The sequence below is a fragment of the Elgaria multicarinata genome, chromosome 2 (assembly GCF_023053635.1).
Source record: "Elgaria multicarinata webbii isolate HBS135686 ecotype San Diego chromosome 2, rElgMul1.1.pri, whole genome shotgun sequence".
NCBI classification, from domain to species: domain Eukaryota; kingdom Metazoa; phylum Chordata; class Lepidosauria; order Squamata; family Anguidae; genus Elgaria; species Elgaria multicarinata.
The window spans coordinates 64,612,334-64,633,284 of NC_086172.1; the positions used below are offsets into that span (position 1 = coordinate 64,612,334).

At 42.1% G+C, this 20,951-nt stretch overlaps 1 protein-coding gene across 2 annotated transcripts; it reads left to right on the top strand.

Annotated features, from left to right (window-relative positions):
* Positions 1-958: 958 nt before the first annotated feature.
* DDX18 (DEAD-box helicase 18) lies at positions 959-16,010 on the top strand. 2 transcript variants are annotated; one of them, XM_063116624.1, is made up of 14 exons: positions 959-1,127; positions 2,371-2,538; positions 2,800-2,952; positions 3,264-3,399; positions 4,508-4,608; positions 4,728-4,927; positions 5,012-5,126; positions 5,649-5,788; positions 6,803-6,964; positions 10,102-10,254; positions 11,474-11,587; positions 12,533-12,589; positions 13,596-13,773; positions 15,068-16,010. In XM_063116624.1, the coding sequence occupies exons 1-14, from the start codon at positions 998-1,000 to the stop codon at positions 15,211-15,213; spliced, it is 1,953 nt and encodes a 650-aa protein (XP_062972694.1). In that variant the 5' UTR covers positions 959-997; the 3' UTR covers positions 15,214-16,010. The 2 variants fall into 2 exon arrangements, with proteins under 2 accessions (XP_062972694.1, XP_062972695.1); XM_063116625.1 differs by lacking the exon at positions 959-1,127 and having other exon boundaries at positions 2,470-2,545; positions 2,806-2,952.
* The last annotated feature ends 4,941 nt before the right edge of the window (positions 16,011-20,951 follow it).

Consider the following 20,951-nt stretch of genomic DNA (forward strand, 5'->3'; position numbering starts at 1 on the left):
TAGTCCATTGGAGTAGTATATACCATAGGCAGGGAACCTCCAGCCCTTTTCTAAGATGCTCCTTTCCATTCACCTTCCCTAGTTTTTCATTTCTTCTCCCCATAAGACACAGGAGTTTTTTCCTCTCTTAAGGTTCCTCCTCCACTAAAGATTTTGTTTGTTTGTGACTTCTGCAAAGCTTGCAGGCCTGCCAATAACTTCCTCTTCTGTGCGCATGGAGCTGTTTTAACTACTTGGAGTACAAGTGCTTCTACTATATACCACATGTGGAGAGCCTTTTTGGCCAGAGGGCTGAAATGTTTCTAGGTGAGCACATGGAAGGGCTGCATGCGAGGAGGTGGGGGGCACCCTACATATCACATGTAGCCCCTATACCCATCCACACACTCATAGATACAAGCTCATGCACACATACGCATATGATGCTCGTACCAACACGCGCACACACACACACGCTATATATGTTCATACAAACAAACACACACACTCATGCATACACACACAGGCTCATATAGGGCCGGCTTCAGACATTTTGCTGTCTTGATGCGGAGCGGTAAATGGTGCCCTTATGCGCACGCTTCCCCCTCATGGAAATGCCTTCCTGCCCCACACGCCGGCAATTCGGCTTCACAAAAACCCTCCACTACCTGCCTGCCTGTTTTCATTTTGTTACAACCCCTGCTACTGAAATGCAGAAGGTAGTGAGAGAGCCGAGTTGGGCCGGGCCAGGTTACCAGCCAACCGCTCTCCGCCATCTTCTTTTGGTGCCAACAAAACAGGCGCCACGGATCCCTTTTCCTCTCGCCCCGCGCTCTGCTTCCTCCGAGGCGCCAGAGGTCGCTGCTCGCGCTACCTTCGCAGCGCCGGAAGCTACAGTGCGTCAGCTGATGTCACCATTTCCGGTCTCTCTTCCTCCTGCTCCGTCTTCTTCCTCCTCCCCACCGTACGCACACGTGGGCCTCGTTGGTCGCGTTCAGTTCGGCTCGGCAAGGGCAGGATGGCGGCGAACACCGGGAACCTGCCGATGCGGTTGCTGCGCAAGAAGCTCCACAAGCGCAACCTCAAGATACGTCAGCGCAATTTGGCCCGGCAAGGAGCGGCCGACCCACTGGCCCCGGGGCCATCCGGTACGGGGCGGGTTGGGGACGTGTGGCGAAGGGAAGCCATTACGGGATGGGGGTGGAAGATGGAGGAGGAGGAATGCCACGCGCGAGTGGTTGTTGTGAGGGAGCGGAAGGGGTTCCATAAAGTACACTAGAGTGTGAGTTTGTAGGGTAATGGTTAAGCGAAGGAGCTGCGAATCAGCCAGTTCCCGGCTTCTGTAACATCACTCTCAAGCCTACAATTGACTACAGGTCCTTGAGTGAAAGTTATCTCTCAGCCTCATTCCCTCAATGCAATATGGAGATAATGATGGTATTGACCTACTTTAATGGGGTTATTGTGAGCAGAGCTAGATTTAGGGGCAGGCGACCACCTCTTTCTTTCCAGAGTGGAATGGAGAGAATATTTATCTACCTTACATGGTTGTTGTAGGCTTGGCTGGAGTTAGGCTGTGGTTCCAGATTTGAGGATCACCCAGCTTGTCGTTCGATCATCTACTCATTTATCTAGCAACAGAAAAGAGTAGCATAAATAAAAGAAGTAAGGGCCATAGCTCAGTGTGATAGACTCATGGTTTGTATGCAGAAGGTTCCTGGTTTGATCCCCAGCTTCTCCAGGGTTCTGACACAGTATAAGGCAGCTTTCTATGGTTTGACTAGGTCCAGGTTTACCGATCCTAGTATGAACATTTAACATACAAGAGGGATAAAACATTTAACAAACTGTATCAAAGCCTTAAAATGGGCTACAAATACAGGTGGGCAGACCTCAAGTTTGTCAAGTCTGTGTTACTTTTTTTTCCCCTAGAATCCCAAGGTTCACTAACCAGAGCCGGGTGCAAAAGTCATACACTTAAATCTAAAGAACACGGTGCCTCTGAGCACATTCTGAGTCTAGGAATTTTGTTTTCAGTACAACAACTGAGCAGGGCTCTTAAGTCTTTTCACTTAAAAGTTCATTCCTGATTGTTCCAAGCTGTCTTCATTTCAGCAGCTGAGTTTAGATGAAAAATATGTGTCAATGTGACAGATATCTGATGTCATTTTAACTTAAGTCCTGTTCATTTCAGTAAGAAAACCAGTGCTACAAGGGGCTTCTTGTATTTGAAGAGAGTTGTCTTTGAGCGACTTCACGTATATGTCTAGTGCTGTCATATGGCTCTTCCAGATAGATGAGTCTGTGAACTGTCCATTAGAATTTATGTTTGTTTTAGAAAAAAAATGGGTCAAACAATGCTTGGCTTATCATTATGGTTTCCTTTGTTAGGAACAACAGCTGAGGACATCTCAGAAGCAGTGATGGAAGATAAAATAAAGGCTGTGGAGCAACCTGATGTAAAGATAAATGCTGAGGAGGCTGGATGCACACAACCTGAGCTGACGAAGAAGAAGAAGAAAAAGAAAAAAAGAAAAATAGTGAATGATACAGAAAATGGTATTACGTCTTGATTTTTACATTGTTTTGAATGAATGATCTTCAGTGTTATTTCTTTGCTGGCGTATGGTATTACTGCAGCTGCGATGCCTTCAGTATAAAATGTATGTTGAGATGGTATAAAAGAAATAGTTGTCCATAGTTTAAATGTATAAAACTAAGGATCAGTATACTGTGTTTTTTTTCTGCTTTAAAATTATCAATTATACCAGTTGATTTGGAAATATGCACTGTTGACAATACATTGCTTTCCTTGTACAGGTACAGAGACTAAAAAAGCAAAAAATGAGGAAGAGTTTGGTGATGTAGAAGAGGCCTTAAATGGAGAGCCTAAAGAAGAAAATAGTGACAGCATGGATGAGAAAGAGGTGGATGGAGATGCGGATGGACCTGTCTTGCCTCTAGGACTAACAGGCAAGCCCCCCCCCCTCTTCTATTTCTTATGTAGTGGGATTTTGTGCATTGAGATATTTCTGTTTAGATAGAATTTTCTCTTTTAAAACATATTCATTCATTTTCTAGGCAACCTTGGAAGTAAGGCTGTATAGGATTTGTGTGCTAAATTTAATATCACACATGTCATAGGGACAATTATTTTCTGTAGTCTATAGAAATTAGACTTGATAGTCAAATACCACATTGTCCCAGTTCAGACATTTCAACTCTAGTCATTGGTTTTGGGCAGACCATTGAGGGAAAAAGACTGAGATTGTTTCTCTCTTCAGGTGCTTTTGAAGATACGTCATTTGCTTCTCTTAATGGCCTTGTCAGTGAGAACACATTGAAAGGAATAGCTGAAATGGGTTTTACACACATGACAGAAATTCAGCATAAAAGTATTAAACCACTTCTGGAAGGCAGGTAAGATATGACCTTTAAAAGCAGTTGTGTCTTGTTGAAACTCTTTTCTTTTTCTTGAGACAAACTCAGTGAATAAATAAAGATAAGGTATCTTACAGTTCAGAAGGTATCTTACTGCTTGTTTTTGTTCATCTGTGTGAGTGTTTTGTGTACTAAAACTGGGAGAAAATTGCACCACCTGAATGCATTGGCCACAATCCTGCACAAACATTAGGCACACTGAAGCATGCAGACATCAGTGAAATTGAGGCTGGAATCCCTATGCATACTAACTGGGGAGCAAGTGAACACAGTCCAATATAATTTTAAAAATCACATATAGGATTAGGCTATATTTCTTTCTAACTTACTGCTGGATTGTTGTCATTAGCTTACATTAAAATCAAGTAAGCTTTCAATAGGGAATGACATAAAACAGGCAATTTAAAGTAGTCCACTGCTCCCTTTTGGAAAACAAAAGCATCCTTTGTATAATGAGTAGAGATCTTGTGAGTAGCATGTGGTTTAGCCTGCACTCTTGTGCCCACTTACCTGGAAGCAGGCTTCAGCAATATCCTCTCACCATGGTAAATATGGAGCTGCACTCTGGCAAGCAACCAGTCTTCCTTATAGTTTCAGAGGTGAGAAGAGGTCCTCTGCCAATCTCTGTCACACACACCCTCCCCCACCTCTGAAGCTTTGGTAGCTTTGTAGCTAAAGTGACTTAAGAGCTTTGGCCATGCAGGGCTAAACCAGCTGGTTTGGTGGGCTTTCAGGCAGTGGATTGTGACTCGATATATGCTCTTCTCCACCTCTTTCCCAGAAAATGCAAAACGTGAGAGAGCATTGGAAGCCACTGCTTCAAGGCACTTGGGGCTTCTTGAGGCAGTGGTTCCCAACAGCATACATTCCCTGCATCGTAGGGTTAGCTGACAGGGTGTGGGATGGCAGCAAGTACAAGCGATTATGAGAGAAACTACCATTGATTTCAATGGGACTTACCTCTGAATAGACATTTACAGGGCTGTACTGTTACCCTATGTTTTTATTTGATGTTGAGTTGTTCTGTTCCAGTTCTCCTGGTCTGCTATACCATTCCTAAACTCTGTTTTTGTTGTTGTATACGCAGAGATATTCTAGCAGCTGCAAAAACCGGCAGTGGCAAAACACTTGCATTTCTTATTCCAACAATAGAACTCATCTACAAGTTAAAATTCATGCCTAGGAATGGTGAGATTTTCTTCTTTGGTTTATCACTTGAAACTCTGAAGAACAATTTGGGGATAATGGTTTGTCATGATTTTGGCTTAATAAGCACCTTTCTAAACGCTCTCTCTCCTTCCTTTCAGGAACGGGCGTCCTCATCCTTTCCCCTACACGGGAGCTTGCCATGCAGACGTATGGTGTTCTCAAGGAACTGATGACACATCATGTCCACACCTATGGCTTAGTAATGGGAGGCAGTAATAGATCAGCTGAGGCCCAGAAACTGGCAAATGGTATAAACATCATTGTGGCAACTCCAGGCCGACTTCTAGACCACATGCAGGTAGGAAGAGCAGTACTGATTAGCATGTGATTTGTTTTGTGTGTGTTTCGATAGCTGGCTAGCAATGTTTTTAATGTCTTGCAGAATACTCCAGGGTTTATGTATAAGAACCTTCAGTGCCTGGTAATTGATGAGGCTGATAGAATTTTAGAAGTTGGGTTTGAGGAAGAAATGAAACAGATCATAAAACTTCTGCCAAGTAAGTCAAGTATTCAAGTGGTCTTCACTTTATAGTATTTAATGGTGAAAGCAGCAGTCCTTAAATACTTCAGTTTTTGTAACTCCTGCTCACTTGTTCAGTGTGTCTTGTGTATTTGTTTTTAAGCACAGTACAGAATATAAAATAAGTGTAGCTTGTACTAGTGGGCTTATTAATAGATTTACAGTGGAATCCTATGCAAATTTACTCAGAAATAAGACTTAGTATGTTTAGTGCGGTTTACTTCCAAGTAAGTATGTTTAGGATTGCAGCCTTAAAAGTGTGTTTACTTTTATTTGCAGCAGCACATGCTAATAAGTAAACATTTTTTTAATGTACTACTACTTCAGTTGTGATCTGAAATGATTTGGCTTGTAGTTGAAAAACCTTGTGAGCTACTAATTTCAGAAATGCATATTAAGCTGCTTGCATCATTTGGATATCTCGAAAGAGTGACAAGTTACCTTGTAAATGTCTGAGAAACTTGTTGCTTTGTTCCATTCCTGTTTTTCCCCCTCGCAGAGCGAAGACAGACCATGCTGTTCTCTGCTACGCAAACCCGAAAAGTTGAAGACCTGGCAAAGATTTCTCTAAAAAAGGAGCCATTGTATGTCGGGGTTGATGACAATAAGGAGACTGCAACTGTAGAGGGTCTTGAACAGGTAACTTGAGGAACAGTGATGAGGCATTAATGTCTTAGCAGAGATTGTTTTGTTATGCTTTTTATCTTCCTGCCACTGTTCTTTCCTTTCTTCATCCCTCATTTCCTAAAATTGAGATTAGTGCCCAAGTACAGATATGTGTCTCTATCTTTTTTTCAGTGTGCGCTTCAGCAAACTGATATTTGGTAGTTTTTCTTTCAAATATGCATTCATCCTTTTATCAAACGTGATTCACATTCACCTGCAGTGGCAAGGATATTGCTGCAAATGGCTTTGGCGTGGCAGGGGTTTCACTTTCTGCCTGAACATATGAATTGTGGACTATAATGTGGCCTAATTGTGTGGAATGTTCTCATGCCAAATTTAATCTATTCCTATCATAATTATACAATTGGGCTAAATTTTTATACTTCCATGCAGCTTCTTTTTATAGTCCTGGTTCATAATGTACTGTAAAATGTAGAATTGTATGAGATAGAATTGTAGTGACTTTGAGATAGCTTTCCCCAACCTTGTGCTTTGAATGTTTTGGACTACAACTCACATCAGCTCACCTAACATGACCAATGGCCAGGAATGCTAGGACTTGTATTCCAAAGGGCATCAGGTTGGGGAAGGCTGATTTAAAAGGTAAAATTTAGCTTCCGTTGAAACATTTAAACAGGTAGTGTGCCCCATTCTAAGACTGTAATTTTTGAATATCTTCACTAGTATATCTCACTGAACCTGGTTGGATTGTTGAGTAAAGTGGCGCAGGATGGAGCTGTAAGAACTGTACCTTTTTCTAGTTATACTTGTATTGCTTTTTAAAAATAAAAGCTTTGTCAATCTCTTTTCTTTAATTAACAAGAGTCATTCTCACCCCTTAAATTCTAATGAAACCCTACATAAAAGAGATCAGGAACAGGGTTATCAGAAGCTAGGTTTTTTTGCCTGATTTAGATTGACTGTGGGTTTAAATGCGTTGATTTAAAGGGCTGCATGTAGATAAACTGTTCTTCAAATAAATTTTAGGGCTATGTAGTGTGCCCTTCAGAGAAGAGGTTCCTCCTGCTGTTTACTTTTCTCAAGAAGAATCGGAAGAAGAAGCTGATGGTATTCTTCTCTTCATGTATGTCTGTGAAGTACCATTATGAACTTCTTAACTATATTGATCTGCCAGTCCTGGCCATTCATGTAAGTATGCACCTTGCAATAATCTGTTTTAAAGCTGTCATTTTTTACCCATGACTGTTTGTCAGGCGTGGGCAGTGATTTGTTTTGGGTGAGTTTATACATGTACGCCCATCCTCTGAAGAACTAGCATCTGGCAATAATACATAACGTCTTCGTTTTAACATGCCTCCTTTTTGCTGGATCGGGTTCAGTGTTTTTACTCCACTGGCTGGAGCATCCTGTGCTACCTCCAGTATCCGAGGCATTAAACCTATATGCACCAGTTGCTGGGGCACATAGGTAGAAGGGTGCTGTTGCATCATGTCCTGCTTTGTTGGTCCCTGGTCGACAGCTGGTTGGCCACTGTGTGAACAAACTGGACTAGATGGACCCTGGGTCTGATCCAGCATGGCACTTCTAAGGTTCTTAAGTGGAATTTTATTCAGAACGCTTCCACTGCTGGAAAGTGGGAAGGCAATATTGACTGATTACTCCACTACATCTTCAGCCCTCAGTAGGGCCGGGCAAAGCTGGTAGTAGGCCCGGGCCAGATGGGAAATGTAGGCCCCATTTCAAACTACTCATTAAGTATTTTTAATCAGTTCTAAATACATATGAACTAGAACGATTTATAGAAAAGGTAACGGCAAGCACTTTTATTCAAGATGTATATAAGACATCACTTCTTCACATTCAGAAATGCTTTACATGCTTTTCTTTGGGCATATTCATCATCAACAACAGAAAAATCAAGCAACTGGCCCCACTGCCCCCCCCCCCCTTCTGCCCAGCCCTGGCCCTCAGTGCCACATCAAATTTAACATATTCCTGCCATAATTACACAATTGTGTTCAATTTTTACACAGCCATGTAGATTCTCTTTATAGTCCTAGTTAAAAATGTACTTTAAAATGTAGAAGTGTAGTGCCCTCAGTGCCACGTCCTCCACTGTTTTAGAGGGTCCCCCAACCTCCAGAGCAGATTTTTGGAGGACCTAGAGGACTGCATGCATGTGGAATTGGTGAAGATGGTCTCCTCTGCCTCTTCTCTCATCCACCACTACATCAAAAGCCTCCTCTTGCTAGATCCAACACACTATCTGGTAATAAGCCATGGTTTATTTACCAATTGAGGAAATGATCCAGTGGGGAAACTCACTGTGCTAGCTACTGCACACCGGTTTCTGCTAGCGCAACCCCATTGGATCCTTCCCAGTATTTTTGGCCAGCCAAATGCCAGCCTTCACTGATAGCTGATCTCAGGCTTACTTTGCTATTATGAAGCCCACTTTTGTATCTATAGTCAGGTGTCCTAATCTGACTTCCAAACTTGAGTTATGTGTGCCGCTTTGAAGTTACTGTAAATTGCAGGTGGCCTTTATGAAGGCTGGGGATGTATAACAGGAATGTCAGCATCTCAGCAAGATTTCAGCAGTGGAGTCATAAATTAACCTTTAAATGCCATCAGGAGAACTTTTCTCTTAAAGCTGTCTTTAAAATGCTTATCTGAAGAACTGGGTTCTGTCAGCAAGGTTGAAGTTGTTTGTTAGAATGGTGTTTGCTGTCAGTTAACCATTATAAGTGGCTCCACGCTGATATGCTAAAATTATTTTTCCACTGTCCGTGATGTGGAAGAGATGAAAATTCCTTTGTTTCTGCATAAATTAACATAAAAACGAAAATTAGATGTTTATTCTGTGAGCAGATAACAGTCAAAGCTGAGTGTCCTGTTTTTCTAGAAGGTTACAAATGCTGTGGGACGATATATACCTGACCTGTAAGGCTCTGAGTAGTCTTCTTGAAATGCATCATTGTAACAAGGAGCTTTACAGAATAATGAAATAACATTTTATCAGGTGCCTCATGGCAGAGGATTTCTAGAACGCATTCCCATGAGTGGCTCCATTGTATGTGCTGCTGCTCTTTTCCCTTCTTTTCTGCTTTGTCATTATGCCTCATAATATCCAGAGCTTACTCTTTTCAGGCAATGTGGAGAACCTATGAACCAGAATGGTTTTGCCATAGGTAAACTAGAGGGGGGCATGCAGAGCAACTGGTTATGGTTCAACGCATGTGTGAGCTTTTAAGTAGTTCAGTACTTTCGAGTTACTTTCTCACGAAGATAGAATGTCCACATGCAACAGACATGAGAAGGGCTGCTACTGTCTGCATTCTGTGACCGAAGTGTGAGTGGAAGAATTATTGACAGCTGAGACCAGACTGGAATGTTGGTTGAAGTTAGTTGGAGAAAGTCATTTAGAAGGAGGATAGAAACGGAGCGAGGTCAGGGATGGAGAGAGACAACGAGAGGAATGAGGGATCAGAGCAGTTAGTTAAGGGTACAATCCAAACTCCCAGCATTCCCCAGCTAGCTGCGCTCCCCAGTTGTAGGCCATTTTTTCTGCCTAAACATGGAAAGTTAGTGAGTTGAATCGGAGACAGGTTTTCAGTGCGAAGAAAGGAAGAGAAATTATTGAAAGCAGAGGTGTAGCATTAAGTTTTTAGAATCTTTATTATGGTTATTTATCAGTTGTTCTGAATGTTGAACTGTTGGGGTGGGCGGCAAACATTTATTTATTTAACACCTATGTTCTGGCCTGAGTGGATTTGAAGAATGGCATATCTCACTCCACATACTAAGAATAGAAGAAGGAGGCTCCTGCTTCTCTCTGTAAATTAGTAGTGGGTGGCAGATAGTGTTTTGGGGAATCCTGGGAGAAATCTGGGGTCAGTGACCTCCAAGGACAAGGGCCTTATAAGGGACCGCTAGATATGTCGCATATTCCTTCACAGAAAGCCTTGGATAGTGCTGTTTTTGGATGTTATTTAATAGCTAGTAATGGATAACTTATGAACACACTGTGAGTTGAATCTAAGCTGGACCTCTGCCAGAACAGAAATCGCTGGCAGAATTGATGTCCCCTCCCTATTGCAGCCCCTCACCACTACAAGTCTTTGTGGAGGGTTGGAGGATTTGGGGTGCTGCAGGAGGAAGGTAGTCATGGGCTTATAATAATTATGTAAGCAGATAAAGATTGCAAATTACTTTGAAGTTTGCCTGATATTTGCATATTTTAAAACTGTGTTTGCTTTGAAGTTCTCTTCAAGGAATCCTGCAGTTCTTGCTGAACTTCATCTTGAGTATCTTTTTCCTTCTAGGGCAAGCAGAAACAAACGAAACGCACAACCACATTTTTCCAGTTCTGTAATGCAGATTCTGGCATACTCTTGTGCACAGACGTAGCTGCCCGAGGACTGGACATTCCTGAGGTCGACTGGATAGTTCAGTATGACCCACCAGATGATCCCAAGGTTGTACAATTTCTAGAAAGCTGTTCCATTTTATGCATTTAAGATTCTGTGTAGTTCTAAAATGTACCTGAAACTTCCATTACGTTTTGATTCGTGTTCAATGCAATTCCTGCAAACCCAGTTTAAAGTTTATTCATTACATTTATATTCAGCCTTTCCCCCTCAATGCTCTCTGCCAGGCACTGGCCCAGACAGCAACCTGCTTAGCTTCAGCAAGTTTACTCTCCTTCATGCTGTGCCCTGGCCCCCTTCGTAAAGTATTGTTTAGAGCTTTTTGTACAATATAATAGGTTTCATTAGGGGTCTAGCAATCTGGCAATTATGATGGAATCTGATATAGACTGATAATTTATGCAACTTTCTGAAGAGTTAAAAAGAGTTTTTATTTTAGCTTAGAGCTACTACAAAATCTTTTTTTTTAAAGAAGTTCTAGAAAGTCTGGTAAATGGTGGGAAGAGACATTTTACATTTTAGAATTCCTTGTTCCTTGGAATCTTCACACATTACTTTGCTCCTCCTTCTCTTCCCTCCACCACCAAATCCCTATCCCATGGTGTTCTGAAGACTGACATAGACAGAGGCACAAAACTGGTATCCTCATTGTGGATCTGTGCAGTTGTCTTGTGCCAGTACAGTAATAGCAGCATCCCAGGCAAGGCAGCTGTGGCATCGCTATCAGCGCTGCTGATTTAAATGCCATCATGGTTAGTGACTCACATTTCAGGCACACAACGTCTTAGCATTGTAACTAGCTCCAGTGGGGCCGGAAAGGTAGGTAGAGTGGCAATTAAGGGAGTAGCGACCTAAAAGGAAAGAGCAGGTTAGCAGATGTTACCATCTGCCCAAGTGAGCAATTGGTGGCAGAAGAGGAGAGTGGGTGGGTCATCAATGGGACTGTTGCAGGGTTCTATGGCCTTGGCAGCTGCCTGAGGAGATGCTAGCCCCTGAAGTTGCTTGTGGCTGATGCTGTTCCAGCTACTGCCAGTCAGAAAGAAATGCTTCCCCATGTCCAACAGCACATGCTTTTCTGAAGCTTCTGTGCTTCTGGTTTTGTTTTCCATAATTGAAGTAAGAACTTCATTTGGGGAGAAGGAAACGCTGTGTCTGGTTGCTTAGCTGTCTATCAATGGACTTCCTTGCTAAGCTTTTGTGATTACCTTAAAAATATCAACTTTCCTCAGAATGTTAATTGCTCTCACATTGTTTGGTTTTCAAAAAGGAATACATTCATCGTGTCGGTAGAACTGCCCGGGGTATAAACGGAAGAGGACACGCTCTGCTTATTTTACGACCAGAAGAATTGGGTTTCCTGCGTTACCTAAAGCAAGCCAGGGTAAGTCAGTATGGAATACTACAGCAAAGCTGCTTGTAGTTATAATGATTAATCAAATATTTCAATATTCCACTTTCTAATTGCCTAGAGAATATTTGATGGAATAAACTTTGGAGAATTTCAGAGCAGCTGCCATTATGAAACTGCATAATTAGAAAATGCTTTCCATCACGAGTGTGGAGCTTAAAGGAATATAGAGAAAATTAAACACATGCTGCTTTAAAAAGTAGTTTTTATCATTCAGTGCCCCAGTTTGAGATGCTGGTTCCACTGCTACCAGAATAGAGAGAGCTGGCTTCTGCCTCCCACGATGTCAAGAATGGTCATGAACTGACTGGAAAAATACTTCTTTGTATGTCTTTCATAGGCACGCAAAGGCCTTAATGGCAGTAATAGCACTCTGGAGATGCTGAGCAGTCCTGCTGCACATACTGGGTAGAGCCCAGGGGGGTCATTCATATAAACTTGTTTTCCCATCCTAGGATGACTCATACACATCTTTTATGGGAATTATGCAAATGTGGAAACTTTTGTGACGCATTTGCACAGGAATTCATCAGACTAATTGTCCCGTGGTGGGTATAAAATGTGAAATGCCCTTAGTTACGAGGGCACTTCTGAAAGCAATTGCAAAACAGCTGCCCATGCTGCAGGTCTACAATTGTCGTTACTCCCTGAGACATCCTCTTGTAGAGTCTGCAATCCAGATTAGAAGGCTACTCCATAAGCACTAAATTAGCTAGTATGTAGGAACAGGGCACAGAGGTGCAGAGAAGGATTGGACTCCAGAGACTATGTCAAGTTGGCCAGAGGGGTGGGGAGGCACCTTGTTCTGCTCAGATGCTTGTTTCCATTTTAGGATACAAACTCTCTGTTAGAAGCTGGTATTTAAGCAATAACTCAATAATGTTTGCATATAATACTTTTGCTTAATGATTTTTTTAGGTACCATTAAATGAATATGAATTTTCTTGGTCCAAAATTTCTGACATCCAGTCCCAGGTAAAATAGACTTCCAGTATTCTTAATCTTACTGATTTTGTGTGTCTAAGGCAGCTAGCAACATAAATATATATTAAAAAATCCATAACACAAACATTTTAAAATCACATACGGACAAAGCGCCTTAACTTTTAAGCTACAATGGATTGTGGTGGAATTAAATTTGGATGGCCTTTAATCCTGTTACATTAAGATGATTATAGCAATCTATTTTAAAAATGAGTTAGCATTGGCTGGGTTCATACAGCATGACAACCCACACTCAAGGTTGAGTATGGGTTGAATGAAAGTTGTTGTTGAACTGTGGGTTGTTGTGTTATGAACCCAGCCACACTAACAAACCATGGTTTGTAAGTATGCTGGGTTCACATAAAGCAGGAACCCACTGTTTATCAACAATCCATACTCAACCTTCAGTGTGGGTTGCTGTGTTTTGTGAACTCACCTGCTGTGTCATGAACCTTATGTCTGATGGTCTTTCCATTCTCAAGGGCATGGCCCTCATGGGTAAAATCATAGCATGTGTATGTAAACAGCTGACAGCAGGGGTTCAGGCCTGAGAGAAACTGAGAATTGTGATTTAAGAAAGCTCTGCTTCCTTAAGCAGTGTGATTTGTGATTTAAGAAAGAACCTATAGGTGGCAACATATGCAATGTGTAGTTTAAGGATTAGGGAAGATAAATGGAAGGATATTTTTGATGAAGTTCTCAAAGCCCATCTATACTAGATGGAATTCTCACATGTTATTAAACAAAGGAAGTACATAATACTCAAATTATATATTACTTAGCCTTTTTATCACAATTTTTAAAAGCCCAGTATTTTAAGGTAACTGGTTTTGTTTTGTTAAATTTTAAAAATACACTTAAATTTGTATTCTAAATGTATTTCCTTATTTGTGGAAATGATAAATGTCGGTGTCATTTGCCTGCAAAATGTTATATTTGCTAATTTATTAAGTGACAGGGTTTAATTGATGGTGCCTCTTTCCTTTTTAAATTTCAGCTGGAAAAATTGATTGAGAAAAACTACTTTCTTCACAAGTCAGCCCAAGAAGCATACAAAGCCTATATAAGAGCTTATGATTCCCATTCTCTGAAGCAGATCTACAATGTCAATAACTTGGATCTGCTCAAGGTTGCTCTGTCTTTTGGCTTCAAGGTTCCACCATTTGTGGATCTCAGTATCCTTTTATTGCAAGTTATTAACTCTTTCACGCCCACTCTTGTAATGTGTTCACTGAAATATGCTGAAGTCAACTGGTTATATATTAATCCATTTTATAGGCTGGTGAAATACTAGTAAAGCAGCTAAAATGGCATTTTTCAAGATAGAAACTGCAGCTGTAAGTTTTATTTATTTATTCATTACTTTTTTTATATACTACCCAATAGCTGAAGCTCCAACTGCTCCAACTGTGTGAACAATGGCTGGGAGTGCATGAGCTTGAAGCATGCACCTACTTATTCCTATTGCAACGTACCACAGTTTATTGTGATGTCTCAATATGGCCCTTTAATTTGTTTTATTTATTTCTGTTTATTTATTGCTATACTGATTATCTGAAACCAACCAAGGCAGTTTACAAAACTATCACAAAGTAAAAACCATAATCACATAAAAATACTGAAACATTTAATCATCAGAACCATAAAAGCAATCTAAAAAGTCAAGTTAGAAAGATGTCTTGACCCCTTCCTGTATGCAGAGAGTGTGGGTACCAGTTACAACACCAGAAATAGCACGTTCCAGAGTTTGGGAGGAACACAGGAGAAAACCTGTTCATACCTGCCCAACAAGCAGACCTCTGCAAAGGCCTCTCTTGCTAGTCTTAATAATCGAGGGGTTTGTATCCAAGAGAGGTGGTCACTCAGATAGCCATGCCCTAAGCTGGTTCGAACTTTAAAGGTTAAATTGAGCTCAGAAAGCAATTGGCAATCAACGCAGGCCTTTCAGTATTGAGGTGATGTAGTCACCTTCAACGTGGGTTAGCAGCATAGCTGCCACATTTTACACCAATGTTGCAAATGGTAGTTGGAATGAAACCAATCAGTTTTACATTGGACACAACACGATGTTGCTACTCTAGGGAAGGTCTGCCATAGCATATTTTTTGGGGGGATGTGCTGTGTTTCTTTTGTTCTCTCTTGAACTGGAAATATTTCCTCTGCGTTCTAATTTGCAAACTGTTCTGTTTAATTGGAGTAGTTGTGCTTGCCTTTGGAAGCATGACTGCTTTAATTACAAGGTTAACTTGATGGTGGCACCTAAAAGGGTAGTGAATTTGCTCCCTGTAGGAAATTCAGAGGAATGACGACCACTACTTCTCCCTTGCCACAATCGCAAGTTTATTCTGAACTGTGCATGCAATGGTTTTCACCACTCCCACCCCCGAAGTAGGCACCATCCTTAAGAATGCTAATATCGTAAGCTAGTTTTTGTTTTTATGAACCTGCATTCCTTGACACAATTCTCAGATGTAAACAGCAGCCATGGGAAGAGATTGCAAAAACGAGGTGGCGGTGGAGGGTTTGGCTACCAGAAGTCAAAGAATGTCCAGAAATCCAGAATCTTCAAGCACATTAACAAGAAAAAATCGGATAGCAGACAATTTTCCCGCTGAAGTGCTTATTTGGTTTTCAATGAAAGAAAAAAACACACATTTTTACCCCCCATACTATCCAGCAAAGTGCATTCAGCATAGAATTATGTATAGAATTTAAGATTTAGACTTCAGCATATGCACAATCCAGGCCATGGTGAGCAGGGTGCTTGCACATGGAAGATGCACATGGGTTCCCTCTCCCAGCCTCTGCTTACATAGCACATCCATAGAAATGGGAGAAGCCCTGATGTCCCATCATGGAAAACAGAAGGCCTATGCTTGTGTCCCACAGCCCCATGCCATCTTCCCAGCCTCTCTGTGCAGTGCAGAATACTGGTCCTCCTGAAACAAGGCTACATTGAATCCTCTGCAGGCAGGAGTTTGTGTTCACAGTGGAGTGGCTCAGATTTATGCACCCCTAGTGTGCTATGTTGTGCTATTTGCATTTTAAAACGTCCTATATTTCCTTCCAAAATCCTTTAAGTGATGTGCTATCTTTGGGAATCTGAACATAGTAGGCTATATGTTGCTTTTGCAGGGAATAATTAATACAATTCTTTTTTCTACTCAAATGTTTTTGTATTGCAATCTTCCCTCTGTTGCCCTACAAAGCAAAGGCAGATTTCCACTTGCTACACTATGGGATGTTCAGAAGCTCTTGAGAGGTTTGACTGACCACTGGGACCATACTTAGAAATTCTAGATGGGCTTTTTTTTTTTCCCCTTGCCTTACCAAGTGGCACTTCTTTTCCTCCAAACCTTCAAAACATTCTTTCTGCTTTTTGAAGAATAAAGGATGTTTGAAGAAGAGAGAACCTTTTATCTGAGATGGATATAAAGTAATACCTTGAAATGCTTTAAGTTTAGAAGTATTGCACTCTGTATGAATTGAGTTAAATGGTTAGACCTCAGAAGGGGAAATCAAATGGAAAAACTATGTGGTATGCATTCATGCTTTTATTGCTCTTCGCTGATACCATACCATTTCGAATGTTGGTTCTTGTCAACAAATACTTTTCTTTATCCCTTTTAAGAGAAGCTTCACACCCTGCTGCAAATATGGTCATACTTTGTTTGCATTAGGGCTATACACAGACTCCTCTTTCTGTGCATCGCCCAAATGGCAACTCTTTCTGAAAATTAAGTGTTGCACAAATGGGGACCATGAGGCCATCATGGGCCATGACTCTAGGTAAAGAGCAGAGCGTTCGCACAGGGGGGTTGCGCAACTGGTCTGACAACTGTCCTGATAAGTCTGACCAGATCCACTTTGAACCAAATCAGGCTGATCCCGACTCGCTTCGGATCTGGCCTGATTCAGTCCTAATCAGCGTATTTTGGCTTGGAATTTGGATCTGGAGTTGAAGCAGTGCTCAGCCATCTTTGAATTTTACCAGTGTGAATTGCCCTTTTGGCATTGTTGCAGTCACACAACACCCAGCAGCACAAGGCACTTGTAAAGCCAAGTAATTGTCATTTTCAGCGACATTCATGCGTTTATTTGTGGAATTTGTATACCGCTGAATATAATAAAATCAGCGGTTCACAATATTAAAATATATTAAAAACACATCATTAAAAAATAGCAGTAAGATACAACATTAAAACAGTTCCAAATTACAGTAAAAAATCAAGGAGCAGTAAAATAGAGTGGAATAATTAATTTACTTACAAACCAGGGAAAGCCTGGGTGAACGAGTACGTTTTCAGGAGGTGTTTATAAAATGTAACATTTTCTACCTCCAAACTGCATGAGGGAAGGTTTTTCTCATGGTGGGTGCTGCTACAGAGAAGTTGCTTGCATGTTCATGACTTGCTTGTAATAAGTCATGTGGGAATGAGCTGGTGTAACTTTCTAGTTAGGACAACTTCCAGCTTCCATAACCAGAGTGTCGGTTTTGAAGGCTGCAACTCTTCCTGTAAGGACTGACAAGAGTGAAGAGACAGCGGTATTTGTGCACCCAGTACCATTATGAAGAGATTAGTAATTCTTGCGATTTAAGTATTACACAAATACCCAGACTTCCAAATGGTAACATGTGAAATCCTGAATTATTCCTATTTTTATTCTCTCTGAACGTAGGTTCAGTTACCTTAAGACCAGATCTTTTTTCCTATTAAAACCCCCCACCTCTCATCCATAGAAGTCAAAAGTTAGTCTTTCCCCTCTTCTGTCCCAAGCCATCCCACACCTCAGAGGATGTAACTTACAGTAAATGTTCATAGGGGCATTCAAATCTACCTGAGGTGGACACAGGAACTTTGTCTTTCTGAATCCCCACTTGTCTCATTTCACCCCATGGCATTAGGGAAGAAAGTTGCAGGCACTACCCTTGCCAGGTGGCTCAAGCTCTGAATTTACACTTCTTGGGAACTTCTGACATGCCCAAAACCAACCCACGAAACTGCTCACTCCGCTAGGGCTGCCGTAACTTTAGCTGCCTTCGGCACTAGTGCACCCCTGAACCAAATCTGTAAGGCAGCTACCTGGTCTCATCCTATATTTGTAAAAGACTATAAGCTGGATCAACCTGTCTTAGCACAAACCGCCTTCGGACAAAGGGTTGTGGTAATCCTTGCTAAGACTCAGCCTGAGATTCTTCCCACCCTGTGTAAGTTCTGGGTCTGTGGGCATCCTATTTTGGTCCTCACACCAGACAGTGAATGCAAAGTGACATCGTGAAGCTTCATCACAGTCCTGTGTGAAGGAGGCATCAGGAATACAAGTGGGAAAAGAAGGAAAACCCCATAGGGGAGTAAAAAATAAGCGAAGGTCAAGGGCGGAACCAAGGAATCTTCTACAATAATATTGTTAGTAAAAAGTTTATTAAAGTACCTGGCACTTTAATAAACTTTTTACTAACAATATTATTGTAGAAGATTCCTTGGTTCCGCCCTTGCCATCAGGACTACACCTTAAAGTAGGCTGAGTCAGCTGAAATTTGAATGGTCATATGTACACAGTTTTGGTGAAGCATGAGCTTAGTTCTCCTACAGATTGCTGCGTCTTCTCAGAGGGTACTGCCATACATTAACATAACAAGTTGTTCTGATTTACTGAACTTGCTCCTCTATTGCAAATCTGCCTTGAACTTAACTAGGATGGAACTGGATGGGAGGAGCCACACATACAAAGACCTTAGCCACATCTTCCCTGCTTTCTTGGGTAGTGGGGCCCATTCTGGTGCCTCCTTCCCTCCAGACTAAATGAAACTTCACAGTAAATCCCAACTTTCCATTTCGGGCTATGCAGCAATAAATGATCAGCTGTTGAAACACAAACATTCTGAGTGGCAGAAGCCTTTGTTGTAAATTTACACAGAAGCCTTTTCTGGGTTTCTTATGAATCATGTCTTCCACCTTGCAAGAAGTTGGAATCGCAAATATTTTGTAATCCTAGATATGCAGCACAACTAATGCAGGCTTGTACCATGCAACAGTCTCCAGCAGAGCAAGCAGAGAAGCTCCACAAAAGTTGTGCTTGGTGTCTCACACACACCATTCAATGCCACAGATGACTAACAGACCTATGTAGACAGGCGCTGCAATTATTGTTTTTAAAGTGGGCTAATTAACTTTTGTGGGCTTTCTTTGCAAAGCTGAACCTAGTGTAAAAATTAGGGATGTGCTCCGCTTCTAATCGGACCGGCGAATTAGAAGCGGAGCGGGGTGCTTCGCCTCCCCTTAAGGCGGAGGCGAAGAGGATTGGGGGGGGCGGAGCGGGGTGAAGAGGATCGAGGTGAAGGCGGATCCTTCGCCTCAATCCGGAGCTCCACCGGAAAGGTAAGTGGGGTTTACCGGGCCCTGTCGTTGTCGCCCATGCGGCGAAAACGGCAGGGCCCGGTAACCCCCCCGCCCTCCTCTCCCTTACCTGCCTCTGTCCGTGGTCCGTTGGCTTCTTCAATTGAGCCCGCAGTTCAACCAGGAAGTCTAGGCTGCACTTGCGGCCCAGACTTCCTGGTTGAACCGCGGGCTCAATTGAAGAAGCCGACGGACCACGGACGGAGGCAGGTAAGGCCCCCCTCCCCCTTGGTCCCTTATCGGGCTCTGCCGCCGTCGCCGCACGGGTGGTGACAGTGGCAGGGCCCAGTAACCCCACCGCCCTCCTCTCCCGGCCTTACCTTGGCCACTCCCCTCCACTGCGGAGCTCCGATTCGGAGCCGGAGCTCCGCGGCAAAGAGGAGCGGAGTATGGGCGGCGCGGAGCGGAGTGGGCCGATCCGAAATTTTTGGATCGGCCCGCAGGGCGGAGCGGGGGGTCCGTGCACAACCCTAGTAAAAATATCCTTTTGTGTATTTCCCTATTTAGAAAACTGACTAGAGATATATTGATCTACAGAGTGCTTCCTGTTTGATTGTGCAGATGCTTTTGACTTGACCTCTGTATTTATTTATACGAGAGTATGAACAACTGTGATGTTAGTTCTTTGATGTGTTTTCCTTGAACAGCACTATTTCCCCTTTCTTCATAGCAAACCGTTTTTGAAATGAAGAGGAGTTTGAAAACATTTCTGCTATGGCATTTGAGGGTGGCGTGGGGGGGGGGGGTAGGTTCCGCTGGTTTTTTTTTTAAAAAAAGATCCATTTGGTTAGCGTGAGCCAAAGCAGATCTCTGGATCCCATCTAATATATACAGTTAGATTACAAACAGGATAATGGCTTAGTGTCTATTGAACATCGTCTCTCATACTAGTAGCATTACAGGAAGCTGTAATAGACTAAAAATGAATTGGAAATATAAGGTTTCCTGTGCACTTTTCCTGTTATCAATCTTCCGGGTATTTAATAGACCTCAGCCATCACACACTCAAGGCTTGTCTCATAAAGATGACTGATGGTTTGGGTACTAATACTGAATTTCTTGAGGAATTGCCTCCCACTCAGAGAACCTTGACGAGGAAATTGGACTTTGTAAGCCAGTTAAAGAGAGGTGATCGAAATGATCATGTGGGGAGATTTTAAAAACATTGCTGCTATAGACCCATAAAAGAGAAAACAGTTGCCTTCCTCCAGCTCCTAATAATAATGATGAATAAGCTAAGGATGATGCAGGCACCTCTCCTAGGAATGTTACAGTGCTCTGCTGTTTTGAGCAGACATAAAATACCAATTACTATCAAAATCATTCAAGATAAAGTGGTATAGATGGAAGATTTACTGATCACACTGTTTCATAAACTGGATTCAGTAGGGCTCTTGTCTGTACTTTCACAATAGTAACTGGGTGGTGGTGGACGTTAAGTCCCGATAGAATTATGAGATGTGATGGCTCATTTTTCCAAATGAGCAAAGTTGGCACGTTGGAAGATTTGATTATGAAGGTCACTTGTAAACTCTGAACCTTAAAAAAAAAAAAATGTTTAAACTCCGAACAAATGAGGTTTTGGCACAATGTAGTACTGATTCTTGGAGGTTGTACGATTTTCACAATATTCTCTAATATGACACTTGTTCATACCTTACACTCCATTTGCCTCTTTTTTACATGTACCTTGTAAAAGGGATACAATCCTGTACAACTAATTTGGCTCTGAAATCCCCTGCCGTCCCTCTTTGTCACTATTACCTGTCCACTTTCTCCCATCATCCCTGCTGGTGATTTTATACCTGTACATTCACATAGATCTTTTAGAACATGCATTTCATCCCAGCAGTCAGCTACTTCATGATCCATCCTCAAGGTTTCCTCAATCTCAGCCCCACCACCCCCACCCTCTGTCCTCCTTCCTCCATGTGGAGAAAAATTGCAATCTGCCA